Source organism: Serinus canaria, chromosome 6 (genome assembly GCF_022539315.1).
Source record: "Serinus canaria isolate serCan28SL12 chromosome 6, serCan2020, whole genome shotgun sequence".
NCBI lineage: Eukaryota > Metazoa > Chordata > Aves > Passeriformes > Fringillidae > Serinus > Serinus canaria.
The window spans coordinates 32,692,335-32,708,336 of record NC_066320.1 but is presented as its reverse complement, the minus strand read 5'-3'; the positions used below and the strand labels follow the sequence as shown (position 1 = coordinate 32,708,336).

At 42.0% G+C, this 16,002-nt stretch overlaps 2 protein-coding genes across 4 annotated transcripts in view; one reads left to right on the top strand and one right to left on the bottom strand.

The window, feature by feature from the left end:
- DOCK1 (dedicator of cytokinesis 1) overlaps positions 1 to 16,002 on the bottom strand; it is a 271,299-nt gene that overhangs the window by 162,498 nt on the left and 92,799 nt on the right. The window lies entirely within an intron of this gene.
- Positions 1 to 16,002, top strand: part of INSYN2A (inhibitory synaptic factor 2A) — a 40,461-nt gene that overhangs the window by 22,302 nt on the left and 2,157 nt on the right. The window contains exons 3-4 of one of the 2 annotated variants that reach the window (XM_050976531.1): positions 6,039 to 6,110; positions 6,800 to 6,918. In XM_050976531.1, coding sequence (XP_050832488.1) covers positions 6,039 to 6,110; positions 6,800 to 6,821 — 94 coding nt within the window. In that variant the 3' untranslated portion in view covers positions 6,822 to 6,918. Of the gene's footprint in view, positions 1 to 6,038; positions 6,111 to 6,799; positions 6,919 to 16,002 lie in introns of those variants that run through there. The other variant, XM_009087100.4, reaches the window with a different exon arrangement.

The window sequence follows — 16,002 nt, the reverse complement described above, 5'->3', positions numbered from 1 at the left end:
AGAGGAGTGTTCAGTGGGGGAGTGTCAGGGTGGATGGGGTTTGGAGCAACCTGGGATGGTGGAAGCTGTCCTTGTCCAGGGCTGGAATGGGATGAGCTCTGGAGAGAGGAAAACTGTTTTCAGTAAGGTTTAGTTAATCCTTAGTTAGAAAACCAGCCAGCAGCACAAAGCTGGGATCACTTAGACCTGTGTGATCTCTGAGTGGGAAAACAAAACAGAGGGAAAGAGGAAAAGCAGACACAACAAAACCATGGAAAATTGAAAAATAGTTAGGGGGGAAACCAAAAATAACCCAAGCACACCAGACCCTGAAACACACAGACCAAATCCATGTTTGCATCCAGAAGAGCCTCAAGGTAATTCCTCAAAGCTCAACATCCACCCTGATTTTTACCCTCTCTGAATGCAAACTGCTGTTGGGTAATTATCAACTTCAGGGAAAACACGGCAGCAAAAAGGTGAAAACAATTTTTCTACTTTGAAAGTGATTTTTCAAAACACCCTTACAGGAGCCAAAGGCTGGTCCAAGGTGGTTTAGACCTGCCCAGACCTGGTTTGGGAGCAGAATCTGAAGTTCTTAAAGGAACTAGAGATTTTCAGCCACTAAAAACCTGATTTTGCTGATACATAAATACATTTGTATGAGATTCCCATTGAACTAAAGTGGTAAAGCTTTCCCAGGGCAGAATAAACCTCTAGGGCTAAGCAGGATTTATTTTAACCTAAAATAAGATGCAGAAGATATACAAGAGATTTTTCTGCATTTTACATGGTTGAAAAATGACTTACTCAAGTCATAAGGACAACTAAAGCTCTGGTGACAAAGTGGAGTCATTTTATTTTGCCAAAAGGCAGATTATGTTTGTAATAATAATGCCAATTTTCTCTTGAAGCAGGGTTACTGGAATTATCAGTTCTGTAATACTTTAAAGTGGGAAACAAAGATTTTGAGAAGTTCTCCATCCAACTGTTGATTTTTAAAGCATTTTTCTGTAAAGATGGGCAACGTTAGGCCAGGTTGGATGGGGCTTAAATCAACCTGGTCTATGGCAGGTGTTCCCATGGCAGGGGGTGGAACTGGGTGGGTTTTAAGGTCCTTTCCAAGCCAAACCACTCAGGGATTCTGTGGTCAGTAGGTTTAACCAGCTGTGTAATGAGTTGTCTCAGCAACTCTAGGAAATAATAAAACAACTCCAATTAATACAAGGACTTGAGGAGAAGCAGGGCCTGCACTTCCTCTGAGCAAGGCCAGAACTGTCACATCAAACACACTTCAAAGGCCCACTGCCTGCCTAAGATCATTTGTTTCACTATATTTAAATAACAAACATCAACCAAAAAAAAATCCTGAAGTCTGTTCATCCTCCTTGCTGGTAATAATCCATCAAAAGTGTGAGGAACATCAGGATCATCCTGCTCTACCCATCACAGCCACTTCTGGAAAATCCTGCCATTAGGGGACTCCAGATCTAATAGATCAATCCTTCTAAATAATTTTTAGGAGTTTTTTTCTTTATTTTTAATAGATACCCATTAAAAAAAAAATCAGCATACACAGATTTAAGCTTCCCTCTCCCAGCTCTACAGGGTCTCTCTAATTTATACAAGCAAAAAAAAAAATATACAAATACAAAGATTTTGATGTTTAAGTTGGTATTTTTTTTAAAAAGCCTCCAGCAGGTGCACAAATTGTGTGTTTCACAGGGATTTAGAGAGTGTAATCCCCTTAGGCTGCTCTGAAAATTGCAGCCTATTCTTAGTTCCTGCCAGCCCATGTCAGCAAAATGGTTGCTCTTCATTATGATATTTTAATACTTGGGAGTGTTAATTGAGGTTAAGCTCAGGTTGTACCCAGAATGCTAAAAAAAAAATATTAACCTGACAGAAAATGAAAGTCTTCTGAAAATAATGTGGAAAAATGTGTGAACAACTGGAGATGAGATCTCCTTGCCAAGGGGAATGCAGACAGACAAACTGAGCTCACCTACATCCATCCTTGCCCCAGGACCTTCGAGGCCAGGTTGGACAGGGCTTGGAGGACCCTGGGATAGTGGGAGGTGTCCCTGCCCATGGAATTTTGTGGGATTTAAGGTCCCTTCCAACCCAAAGCAGTCTGGGATTCCATGACCTGCCCAAGCTCTGAACATCCAGATGGAAACAGAAAATTCAGGATCCAAGGAGCAGAGGATGAAGCTCTGGAGCAATGGCTCCTCCTCAGTGGACATCAGAACAATCAGATCCAAACCAGGCTGGAGCTCCAGGAGCAACCCCTGGGATCCCCACCAGGCCAAACCCAACTTCCATTTCTCTAAAAAGGCGACAGATTGTCTGTAGGAAACTTTGCCTTGTGAAAGACTTGACATTTGAAAGAATTTATTTTTACCAAAAATAACAACTGGTTTACTAATGAAGGACAAAGTGTTTGGTCTCTCTCCTACATGGGAGACTTTCCAGATTATTTTTAGGAGGAAGGGAAAAAAGCAGCTTACTCAAACACTGCATGGCACAAGGAAAGCATCATCACCCAGAACTCTGCTCTCCTTCTCCTGGTATCCAGACTCTGCTCTCAAATCATTCCTAGGAGTCAAAACTGATGGAGACTCTGTTTTTCAGGAATCTGCACTGAAAATCAACCTCATTGCCTAAATTCTGCATGGAAATGCTGTGCCAGCAGTGAAATCCTTGCTGGAGTGAAGGAGACAAATTCCATGCAAGTGTTTGTGTAGATAATTATGTGAAAACAAGAAAGTGAAAGTCCAAAGCCCTGAGGTATCAATAACAAAACTCTTTCATGAGGAGTTTAATTTCTATAGAAATAATTGAATTTACACTGTTCTAACACTCATATAATTCAGTCCTGGCTAAAGAGCTCAGAAACTGCCAAACGGAAACCAAACACTGGGACACCATGGAGTGCTCTTGGGGCTTTCTGGGAATTCTAACAGGATCACTCAAAGAAGGAAATAATAGAAAATATGCAGAAATCATCTCTGAAAAGCTAAAAATACTCAGTAAGGAAAAACTGCTTTAAGAAAATGTAATCAAGAATTAAATCCAACTAGAAAACAAATATATCACTGTAAGCAGTGAAGACTGAGAATTGCAAAGATGCTAAAACCAAGCACAGCTGAATGTGGCAGTTGAGAGATCAGGATTTCAATCTCATCATCCAAAAATCATCTCATTTTTAAATAATTACATCCAAGGATATAAGTATTCATTTTCATCAGCTTAACAAGTCAGCCTTACACCAGCAAATATGCTTTTAAGTAGGTGGAAATCTAGAACTATTATGCATTTAAAGACCATCAAATCATAGAATGCCTTGGGTTGGGAAAACCTTCAAGATCATCCAGTTCCAGCTGTCTGCAGGGCTACAAAGATGAATGAAAATGTCCCAGCTGGAAAACAACTTCAAACAAAAACACCAAACCAAGCTGGCACCAGCACAGGGTGTTTATGGCTTTACCTATAAAGAGCAGAGCCACATCCCTCTGAAGGCAGCTATTGACTCTTCTTTATGATCTCAGTAAATAAAGGCCTTCCCCAAGCCATCTCTAGATTCTAGATGTTGTATCTTTAGTTAGAGCTTTCAAGAGCTGATCAATAGCTTGGGAAAAAAAAACATTTTACAGGTCTGGGGTTCATAGCAGGGACAATTTGAATGTCAGCTTCTGAAAGATCTGAAGAGGGGAAAGGAAAATCAGGAATTGCTTCTCTTAGAGAGGATAAGAGCAAATAGAAACCAGGAGTGGGGTTTTCCCACAAGGAAGAGCACACCAAATGGACACTTTGCTTTGTGTGAATTCCTCTGCACATTTGAAGGAGGGTGGGTTTGATGCCATTTTGGTTTTTGCATTTTTTTTCCTTTTCTATGTCCTTTGTATTCTCTGCAGATATATCTGGAGCTCTGTAACCTATTACATTAATAACTAATTTTCCCAGTAACATTCCATGACTCTTCCCTAGACAAAAATCAGCACAAATTCCAGAATTCCAAGCCCTGAGAAATACAAAAACCCTGTCCTAGGTTGGTTCTCCCTGACTACCAAGGCTGAGAACAACTCTTCAAGATACATTTCATGGACACAGTACAGCTTAGTGCCTAACTCCAGAAAAGGGACTTAACCCAGAGAAAACTGCACCACCACCTCTCCTCCTAATTAGTACATTCATTAATTATGCTAATTTCCTCAAACTTATAAAAATGTACTCACCACTGTGAGGGTAGACTTTTGTAGACATCTTTCCATAACTGTCCCTGAAAGCCTTCAATAAAAATCCATTTTTATCTTACCTCCTACCCTAAATTTATCTTGAATTTAATTTTCCAGTTTGGGAAAATGACAACAGGTTCAGATGGGATATTGGGAAGGAATCCTTCCCTGGGAGGGTGGGGAGGGGCTGGGCTGGAATTCCCAGAGCAGCTGGGGCTGCCCCTGGATCCCTGGCAGTGCCCAAGGCCAGGTTGGACACTGGAAGGTGTCCCCTGCCGGCAGGGGTGGCACTGGGTGGGATTTAAAATCCCTTCCCACCCAAACCATTCCATGGTTCTGTGATGTGGCTTTTATGTGATGTTAAAAATCAGCAATGTTGGGAATCTGAGCTTGTGCTTTTGATTAAAAAGCAATTTTGAGGCCAAATCCCAACTACCATCTAGAACAGCAAGAGCCCCACACTGCACTTTGCTTTAAGAAGGAATCAAAAGCCTTAAAAGAAGCAGATTCACCCTCTCATGAACTTCTCTTGGTGCCACCACAGTGCCAGGAGCTGCACCCACAGCCCAGAGCCACCACCCCAGCCACTGCTAATCCTTAAAATCATAAAGAAAAGTGACACAGGCCCAGCTGATCATTTTCTGAGCTACACAAACAGCCTGCAGCACCTCAGAAATGCTGATTTTTCATCCTGGGCACAGGCACATCAAACAGTTGGTGCAGAATTTCCCATTAACACTTGATATTACAGAGGCTGGATATGTGGGCAGTAACAATTAAGCCTTTTCTTTTTTGCAAATACTGGATTTTTTTATTTTATTTTTTGCTCATTGTCAGGGCATCAAGGGCAGGGAAGGAGCAGAGATGCCCCTGGTTAAGCAAAGCAGCCCTGAATAATTGGAGGTCAATCAGCTGAACTGCCTGGGCTTGAGGCAGAGCCTCATCCCCTGAAGGAATCCTGACTTGCATCTATTTTCCACATCTCAAAAGTTCCCTGGACAAATTATTTCCCCACTTCTTCTAAAAACAACTTTGAAGAAATGTTGCCAGCACTTGTTTGTATGTAACAAACTGAAATTAACTTCAAAAGAGTCTAAATTTGTGATTTTACAATGAAAAATCTAAGTACCAATGCACAAACATTGAATTAACAATTTTCATTTTAAACTCATCTGCATGCCAGAACATTCATGTTCACAGGCAACTGTATTTTAATGAAATATATTTATTTTAATGAAATTTCTATGTATTAAATAGTACCTGCATACCTTAAAAACCCCTTTTTAATTACAAATGACCAAGGCAGAGACAAGCACAGGTAAATGAGAAGTCACTGCTGCAAGAGACTTCAAACCAGAGTGTGACAAAGCACAGCTGCAGGCTAAGGGAGCACAGGAAATGTCATTTCAAAGGCATTCTCTTCCTTTCAACACATAAACATCCCTACAACAAGTCTTCAGACCTCACTGAGTGGAACAAAATTCCTCAACAGATCTTATTTTGCATTATTTCAGTCTATACAGTCCTCCTGATAGAATGGATTTTGTGTTTTGATTTATTGCTTAATTCTCAGAGTTTGGGTTGAGTGAAAGTGGAGAAAATAATAACAAACCCCCAAGAAGTAATTTCTTAATTTAAGCTGAGTACGCCAATTTTGATGCTATTTTCCTAATGTAGGCATTTTTGTATTTAATATTCAAGGTAAAAAATAATTCTGCAATTCTGGTTATTACAAAAATAATTGTAAGTTTTGGTCCTGGAAGGGCAAAACTTGTTCAAAGAAATCCCATTTTGAGTGATGCCATGTTCTTGTGTCTGCAGGCTTTCCTATCGGACCGGCCAGGACACGGCCAATTGTGACACGTGCAGGAACAGTGCATGCATTATCTACAGGTGGGTTCAAACAAAACATTCCCATTTTTCCCTGGGAAAAAACAGAGATTCAGGCACTAATGGAGGCTCAGCAATTGGCCTTGACGTTGTAATCAACAAAAGAGAAATTTACCTCCACTAAAGTCATAAAATTGAGCACCTGGGAAGGGTAAATCACAAAGATGACTGGGGGCACAGAGCTGTGGGATGGGAGGTGGTACAAGGGTGAGCTTTGTTTTTAAACTGCTGCAGGTATTTCTGATTGTCTGACCAACAAATCAACTTCAATTTTACTTTTAAACACTTCTGAACCTACTTTAGATTTATTTTTATGGCAATAACAACTGGACTTGGGAGGTCACTTGGAGAGAGGGTTTGTAAAGCAAAGAGAACCAGATACAGATCCCATCTAAGTTTTAGAGTAAAATCAGGGAGAGATGGGATTTTGGGAAGGAATTGTTCCCTGGGAGGGTGGGGAGGAGCTGGGATAGAATTCCCAGAGAAGCTCTGGCTGCCCCTGGATGCCTGGCAGAGCCTGAGGCCAGGCTGGAGCAGCCTGGGATAGTGAAGTGTCCCTGCCCAGGGGTTGGAATGAGATGAGCTGTAAAATCCCTCCCAACACAAACCATTGAATTTTCTGATTTTATAAACTGACATTCCTACCCTGTCTGGGTTTGGCTTTTCTTTTTTTCTTGGCACATCCACTGAAGGAGTAACAGGCACTGGGCATGAGGTGAAGCCATCAAGAGGCTGACAATGTTTCACCCTGACAGCTTCATTGTCCTCCTCCTCTGGAGTCCCAAAAAATCCACCTGACTGTTTGCAGGGGAGGGGAAAACAAACGTGGCTCAGGGTTTCAGCAGATCAAGCAGTGCAGCACAAATGAAAATGCACAAGATGCCAATTCCAGTGGAGACGGAAATGAAGGCACCAGTTAGGATTTCCCCCCTCAACTCCTTAATTCTCTGCTCAGTCAGCTTTAGGCAGAAGAGCTGCAGCTATTTATTTATGGATTTCTTTCTTCACTGCACAGAATAAAGGAGAAAAGGATGGAAACCTCCAGCTCCACTTTACAACTGACCACAACAGGGCTCTGTGCAGGGGCAGGAACCAATTGATGTCTTTGTTCCTCCTCTACAGCCAAGTTCAGAAGCACAGGAACACCCAAAGCCTCCTGTGCCTCCCTTTTCCTGTGCAGTTCCTGCCCCAGAGCAGCCTGGAGGCAACAGAACAGCACAACTCCATCAGGGAATTCTCCTTGTTTCATGAGCGAGGAAAAACCCAATTAGGAAATTTGTGTAAATCTTCATTTCTACTCAGTGGATTTCAAGTTAAGGAAACTTCTTGCATTCAATGTGGATGAAATCCAGAAAAAGAAGTTGGGAGAGTTTCCTACTGAGAGAGGGCAGGTCCTGCTGCCCATTCCCACCTGGAATCCCTTTGGGCAGGTCCTGCTGCCCATTCCCACCTGGAATCCCTTTGGGCAGGTCCTGCTGCCCCCATTCCCACCTGGAATCCCTCTGGGCAGGTCCTGCTGCCCCATTCTCACCTGGAATCCCTTTGGGCAGGTCCTGCTGCCCCATTCCCACCTGGAATCCCTTTGGGCAGGTCCTGCTGCCCATTCTCACCTGGAATCCCTTGGGGCAGGTCCTGCTGCCCATTCCCACCTGGAATCCCTCTGGGCAGGTCCTGCTGCCCATTCCCACCTGGAATCCCTTTGGGCAGGTCCTGCTGCCCCCATTCCCACCTGGAATCCCTTTGGGCAGGTCCTGCTGCCCCCATTCCCACCTGGAATCCCTCTGGGCAGGTCCTGCTGCCCCCATTCCCACCTGGAATCCCTCTGGGCAGGTCCTGCTGCCCCCATTCCCACCTGGAATCCCTTTGGGCAGGTCCTGCTGCCCCCATTCCCACCTGGAATCCCTTTGGGCAGGTCCTGCTGCCCATTCTCACCTGGAATCCCTCTGGGCAGGTCCTGCTGCCCCCATTCCCACCTGGAATCCCTCTGGGCAGGTCCTGCTGCCCATTCCCACCTGGAATCCCTTTGGATATTTGCCTCAAGCCCTGTTTGCAGGGGATTTTTGAGCAAAAAGCAGCTCAGCTTTGTGCCAGTTTAGGAGAATTCCTGCTGCAGGCAAGGAATCAGAAAGCAGAGGCACAGCAAAGCAGGGGAGGCAGGAGCAAAGGGGATTATGGAGACAGGATAAGCCAGAAGGGATAAACCAGGAATTCTCTGATAAAAGCAGCCCTGGGATGTCCTGGAGGAACTTCTGAACACCTCTGGGAAAAGGGCAGCAGCTCCTGAGTCAGGCTGGGATTAAATCCAGATGCTCCTTTGCCAAGGGCATGCATGGAAAATGCTGCAGGGAGTGACCTGAGCTCTCTTCAGGGCAAAACAGCTTTTGGGAACAGAAATTAAAACTGCTCAAGGTGCCAGAAATCCCTGAGTTCCTGGAAGGCACTGGACCGGTCAGAGCAGGAGGTTCTCAGTCCAGAGCTCATTTTCCCAATAAACACAGGAGATACTTAAAAATATATATAAATAAATAAATATATAATTAATTTATCCCATATAAATATATAATAGATATACCTCAATATATGATACATATATGTATCATATTTATATTTAATTATATACAATTAATAATATCCTATATATAAATTATATCCTATATATATTTATAATATATATAATTATATACAGTTAATTATATCCTATATATATAATTATATACAATTACATTATTATAATAGTAAATATTATGTTACTATAACAGTAGATATTATATATATATACACACACACACACATATATATATATATATATTTATTCCATAAGGGCATTAATATATAAATATTGCCCTTATGGGATAAATCAATATTTAAAGAGAAATCCTTCACTTTGCCTTTAATTGACCGTGTGGGTTTTTGGATTTTGATTCAATTTTCAACATTGTAACACTAAAAAAAAAAAAAAAAATTTGCAGCTGTTTGAAATCTTTCTTTTCCAAGAGCATGTTAAAAGAATGGTTAAGTTACCCAAGTGCCCTTGGTACCCAAGTGTCAGGTAGAGCACAGGTGAGGAGGTGGAAATTCATGGAATTAAATTCTTCCCTCTCAAGATGAATTTCAGAGTATTGATCTAATGGAGCACAAAAACCAGAGACAGTGGAGAGGGCAACAAAAAAACCCTGCTGTGCTTTAAAGGGTTTTTAGCATCCAAAATATCAATACTGTCAGGAATAAACTCTAACAAGAGCCTTTTGGGAATACAGATATTTTGCATATTAAATTTAAGTTTTTTGTTAGAATTAAAAATCTATTTTATATTATTTTGCCCTTATATTGAGAAGAATAAATATTTCTTAGTGCTAAAAAAAGGAAAATCAGATTATTTTCTCATTTTTTAAAATAAATAGGAAACTGATCAAATATTAAACAGTACCAAAAAGACAAATTAGCAAAACCTGAAGCTGCTTTGAAAATCAGGAGGAAAAGAAAGACATTCCCATTTGGATATTCCATTTTCCTTAAAATTCTACTTATTTCTGCAATATGTTCAGGAACATGGAACTCCAGAGCCAGGAATCACTCAGCTTCTCTCACTGCACCAGAGCAGCCACAGCCTTAAAACTGTCAGTAAAAAATATTCTTTGTAGGCATGTTCAGGCAGAATTTAAAACAGAAGCCAAAAATGTGATTAAACTGCAAAAAACCCAAGCACTTGATCATTTTATCCAGAAGTTTCAATAACCATGAGGTCACAGAACACTTCCAAAATCCTCTGCTACAAACTCAACACAAATTTCTGTCTGAGGCTGATGCCCCATGGACATTTTTAAAGACAGAAAAGAAGTTTAATTAGGGGTATTACCAGGACAAAGTCAATTTAAACACTGAAGTATTTAAATAAAAATTCTGTATTTGGCAGTAAATATTCAATTTTTACAGTGCAGTAAAATCCTGCTGTTAAGAAGGAATTGCATTAAAATGCACAAACTGGGGCAATTCTGAGAAACCCCAAACCCAGGTGGACTGGAAGCTTCCCAGCCTGTTCTATTCTGTAATTCTCTTTTCCTGGACCTGCCCTGTTTAATTTCCCATCCCACATGAATGTTAATCCTTGGGCAGGAGAAAATGGGGTTTCTCTGGAATATTGGGTGTATTATTCTCAGGATTTTAGCAGGAATTATTGCTGGGAAGGAGCATCTTGTGGGATTTCTGCTGGACTTCCCTTTAGGCAGGAAGGTCAGGAACTTCCAGCAGCTTTTACAAGGAAATTTCAGCTGCTGGAAGGAAACTTCTGGGAGCTGAAATCCCAATTTCTGACTGGGAAGGAAAACAAATCCACACTCCACTGTTGTAGTTCTGGGGAGGGGAAAAATAATAAAAAAAAAAAATCACTCAAAGCTGTCTCAACCATTCATTTGGCTACTTTTTACTCCTTTAAAATGTTGATTTATGCTGCTGTATTTTGACTTTATATTAATTTAAAGTGGACTCTCACTAGCCAGCAGAAAATGTATTATTTAGGATCTATAGAATGGAATTCAGTACAAGAGGTCAAACATGTTAAAATATGGGGATAAAAGTTAATCAGGCAGCACAGAGCCCACATGGAAGAAATTCACTTTTAAAGGTTAGATACTTAAATATTAATTATTCAAATTCACAAATGTGGCAATAAAAAGTGAGCATAAGGCATCAATCCCTAGGACAGCAACAGTGTAAGAAAATCAGGTGGTTCAGTGCTGAGAATAGCAATTTTCATCACCTTTTGATTTCCTACCCACATTAATTAATTTACATTTTCTCATCTTATCTCTGGACTATAAGATGAAAAATGGATCTCCAAGGCTCCTGAATGCTGGCAGTGCTTTGGATGCCAGGCTGGGCTGATTTTTGGGCTGAAACAGGAGATTTAGCAGAGATTGCTGGGAAGTGCATTAAGCTCATTTGGAAGTGATTAGTGCTTCTCTGGATCCCATTTTCCCAGGATGTGAAGCACTAATGCTGTCTCATCCAATTAATGGGAGCCACAAGGTGGAATTCTCTAACTCCAGCTTCACCTCCCCATGCTCCAGATTCTGCAGGATGTGAGGAGGAGAAGGGAAATTCAGGTGACACCTGAGAGGCTGAGCTGGAAGGGAAGGAAAAAGGATTTTCCTGGAGGCAGAAAGAGGAAAAAGCTGCCCAGAGCCTGTGCAGGATCCAGCCTTGGAGGTGTCAAGGGACAAGGGGAGGAAAGTCATGATGGGATGAGCCCAGAGCAGCTCCAGGATGAGCAGAGGATGGAGCAGCTCTGCTGTGGGGAAAGGTTGGGAGAACTGGGATTGTTCAGCCTGGATCAGAAGCTTTGGGGTGACCTCATTGTCCCTTCCAGTGCCTGAAGGAGCCACAACACAGATGGAGAGAGCCTACAAGAGTCTGAAGGGACAGGAGCCAGGGAATGGCTCCCAGTGCCAGAGGGCAGGGCTGGATGGGATATTGGGAATGAGGAATTGATCCCTGGCAGGGTGGGCAGGCCCTGGCACAGGGTGCCCAGAGCAGCTGGGGCTGCCCCTGGATCCCTGGCAGTGCCCAAGGCCAGGCTGGAGCACCTGGGACAGGGGGAGGTGTCCCTGCCCAAGGGGATGGAGTGGGATGAGCTTTAAGGTCCCTTTGAAGCCAAACCATTGTGTGATTCCATGATTCCCTGAAATGCCTCAGCAGCTCCATCCTGAACCCAGATTCCTCTGATTCAGCAATTCTCCAGTAAGCAACAGATCATGAGCAGCTAAAACCTGAAAATGATCCATGACAACAACGTGTGACTGTGCTAGAAAACGAGAAAACCCATCCATATCTCAGAGCTGCTTGCTCCAAACCCTCCCACAGTCCATATGTTTAATCCCAATGGTTCTCACTCCTCCAGTTCTGCTCTCAATCCCTCATACAGCTCAACTAAATTAGAAAAGGTTCTCTGCTGCCTGCATGTAAAAGTAAACTCATTAATATACTGTCAAATACAGAAAGGCAAAAGCAGAAAATTCATCTCATCTCACCTCAGGTCCCCTAAAGAGGCTCCAGGAGAGCTGGAAAGAGACTTGGGACAAGGCATGGAGGGACAGGACCCAGGGAATGGCTCCCACTGCCAGAGGGCAGGGATGGATGGGATACTGGGAAAAAATCCTTCCCTGTGAGGGTGGTGCCAAAATAAAATCATCCAAGGGCTGCCAGTTGATTTTATTTGGCCCAGTTTTCCTGGGGAGGACAACACTGATAGAGACAACTGCCCCAAAATGGAAGTTTTGGTTGCAAACCTTGTGAGTCTGTAGTGATTCTGGGGAAAAAACCACAGAAATATTTATCACAAATAGAATTTTACTGCTTGTAATTGGTGATAAAAACAGGCCCTCTGTTTGGAGGAAGAATTAGGGAGAGGCATTAAAGATGGAAGAACTCTGAGTCAGTGCTCCAAATTGAACCATGTTTAACAACATGGAGGGAAGTGAAGCTTCAGGATGTCCTGACCAGGTGTGGCAGGCCAAGGTTTGTGCTATTAAATAATATTTAAAATTCATCTCATGTTTCTGTAGGGTTTGCTCAGAATTGTCAGTCTAGTGAAAAATATCATCCTATCATTAAAGGAAAAATGCTTCTGAGGCAAATCATTCCCACCTTGGTGTGTCATGCCAGGAGAACAGGAGAGTCCTGGATAATTAAATTAATGGAACTATTATGGGCAGGCTTAAGGGACAAAATGCAAGTTTGAAAGTGAAAAGAGGCACATGGCAGGAGGATATTTCAGGAAAAGGTCACTTGGAGAGAGGACACCTGGAGATGCTGAGGGGACAGAAATAGCACTGAGCAAAACAGGATTGGCAGAGCTGTGACAGGTGACACAATCAAGCTCAGGAACACAGCTCAATAACAAAAACATCAAGAAGTCCTACAAATATGGAATAATTGCTGAATTTAACCTCTGGAAGTGGCCAAGGCAAGGCTGGACAGGGTTTGGAGCAACCTGGGATAGTGGAAGGTTGGAATTGGATGATCCTGAAGGTCCTTTCCAACCCAAACCTTTCTGGGAATCTGTCATTGATCATGATTAGTAGCATTTCATATAACTGATATAAAATTAAAGAGCAAAACTAATGGCAGCTCTAGATAACAGAGAAAGATATGTGAAATTTTTTTAAATCAGGTTTTTCTCTTAATTCTGCAGCACAAACAGGGATAAATTAAAGGCTACCTTTGCAATCAAATAATTTGCCTGATGGAACAATCCCATTAAAACACCTCCAATGCTGGATAAATTGATGCTGATAAACACCAATCAATTATTCTGCAAAATTTACAGTTCTAAATGCTGACATAACACAAATGTTTTTCCTTCAGCCTCTTTATACCCTTTAGAAGCAAAATATTTCCCTTGGATGTGAAGAGCTGAAAGCTGATCTGAGCTGCAGCAGCAATAGCATGGGGCTTGTCAGATGGACCAGAACTAAGATGCTTTTTTTCCCTCTTGAGGTCTATCTTTAATAGAAATTGATTATATAAAAAATTACTCTCTTCAGCAAGGGGGTTTTATAACAATTTCTTCTTTTTTACAGCAATTTTCAGCAGCTCTTAAGAGCCTCCTTGCAAGAATAATGTTTGAAAGGAGTAAAAATGAACTCTGGCAATGCCAGAGCTGAAAGGCCTTTTTATTTTATCAAAAAAAACCAAACTTGATACTGAGAAAAAAACCCAGATACAACACATGCTAAATGCTGCACTTTAAATGAGATTTAAAGAGCTCTTAGAGAAGCATCTCCCTCATTCCAAGGTTTTCTCTGTCTCACTGACAGAATTCCTGTGCTGGGACACTCCCAATGAGCTGATATCCACATCTCACCACTAAATTCATGCTGAACTTCTCTAACCAATTCTTTTTTGCCAGCCACACAGCACACAGAACGTGTTAGCAGTGAAGACAACATTGTTTTTCCATTAACAAGGAGGGATATTAATCAGTTGACTTGGAATGTGCTTCTGCCTCCTGAAAATTCACCATTCCATACTTCCAGCACTGAGCTGAAATTTTTTTAAATTATCTTTAATTTGGAGAGGCTTTTTATTCATTATAAACACAGCAATGGGATAAAATACTCTGTTGGAATTGTTACCTATTGTATTTCTCCTCTCTGCTATTGAAAAGTTTATCCAAATCACTGAAATACCAAAACTTTTGCTAAAAATGAATTTACATTTAAACCAAACACGAAATTAGGCACAGCCAGATGTAAAAAGACCTCACACATTTCCAGCACCCCTTTCTGGGGCATTTTTAAAGACAGAAAAGAAGATTAATTTGGGGTATTGCCAGGACAAAGTCAATTTAATCACTGAAGTATTTACATAAAAATTCTGTATATGGCAGTAAAAGTTCAATTTTTACAGTGCAGTAAAATTTTGCTGTTAAGAAGGAATTGCATTGGAATGCACAAAGTGTGGAGAAACCCCAAACCCAGGTGGACTGGAAGCTTCCCAGCCTGTTTTATTCTGTAATTCTCTTTTCCTGGACCTGCCCTTCCTGCTCCTGTGGACTCTACTTCCACCAGAGTCCCTGCAGTCAGAATCACCAGCTCTTAAAAATAATACAAAGCACAAAATTCTCCTTGTCCTTCTCTCAGCATCTTGGATTCCTAAGAGGAAAATAAACCCCACCTAAATCAGCAGATGGTATTTGGTGACATCCTGTGCTCAGCTGACAAAGCCCATGGAAGGTGAAGTCCACCCAAATCTCCCCCTGGAAATCCTGGAGGTCTTTTCCAACCCTAATGGTTCTGCTGGAGAATTCCCTGGAAATGGCTGCAGGTGTTCTGTGCCACATCCCTGCTCTCCTAAATCAGGGCTTAAATTGAAGTTTAAAGTAATCTCTTTATGGATCAGACCTGGGGAAGCAGATCTCACTTCTCCAGTGGTTCACTCCAAACAAGCAATGGCAGAAACATCTCAGAAAACATTTTTAGTCCTAATTAAAAGTGAACTCAAGCTCAGGAGTGATAACTTCATATTTAGACAATGATAAAAGCAGCCAGTGCAAAGCCCAAGACAGCTCAGCAGTGGAGGGGGACAGGGAAGAAATAAATTAATCCAGGTGTCTAAATTCCCAAAATTTCACCCTTTTAAATTCATCCTCTGATATCCAGAGGCCCCATTGCAACAGGAATCCTCCAAAGGCCCCTTCTGGCCCCAAATATTCTACACCAGACAGGAACAGCCTCAGTGCAGAGCATGGGCAGAGGCTGCTGCACAAACCCAACCAAAAGCACCAAGTTCTGGGTAGTCCTGAGGGGCCAAAATTCAGTTTCCACCATCAGACAGGATTTCTGCTCCATTTTCTGCTCTGGTTCCTTTGGTTTATCAGGTGGTCTCAAAATGCTCTGCAGCACAAAGCTCAAGTAAGGGCTGGAATTTCATCTCAACTGTGGTTCTTCTTGCTGGAAGGATTTTGTAGCCAGCAGTGTTTGGAATTCAGGACAGGGATTTACAGTTTCAGTCTGTTTTCTGAAGGCAAGGATGCACTATAAAGGAGAACTGTTTTTTAATTGATCTATTTATTCCACACATGTATTTGAGACTATAAATACAACAGGAACTGGATGAAATTAATCTTCTCCACAGTAAAAGTGGCAAGGAACAGCTGAGGTAAAGAATTTCTAGGACAGCCTCCTTGCTTTTGGCCAAGCTCTCAGCTTTCCCCAAAGAACAAGGATGCAGGTGCCTGGCTGCCACCCTGACCTCCAGAAGGGAGAATTGAACCTGGAAGCCGTCAAAAATCATTTCTCCACCAAAAAAAAGTTGGATTTCTTGTGTCCAGTAACTTCTCAGCACCTCCACCATAATCCTCAGGACCCCCCTTAACCCTCCTGAACAATCCCATTCC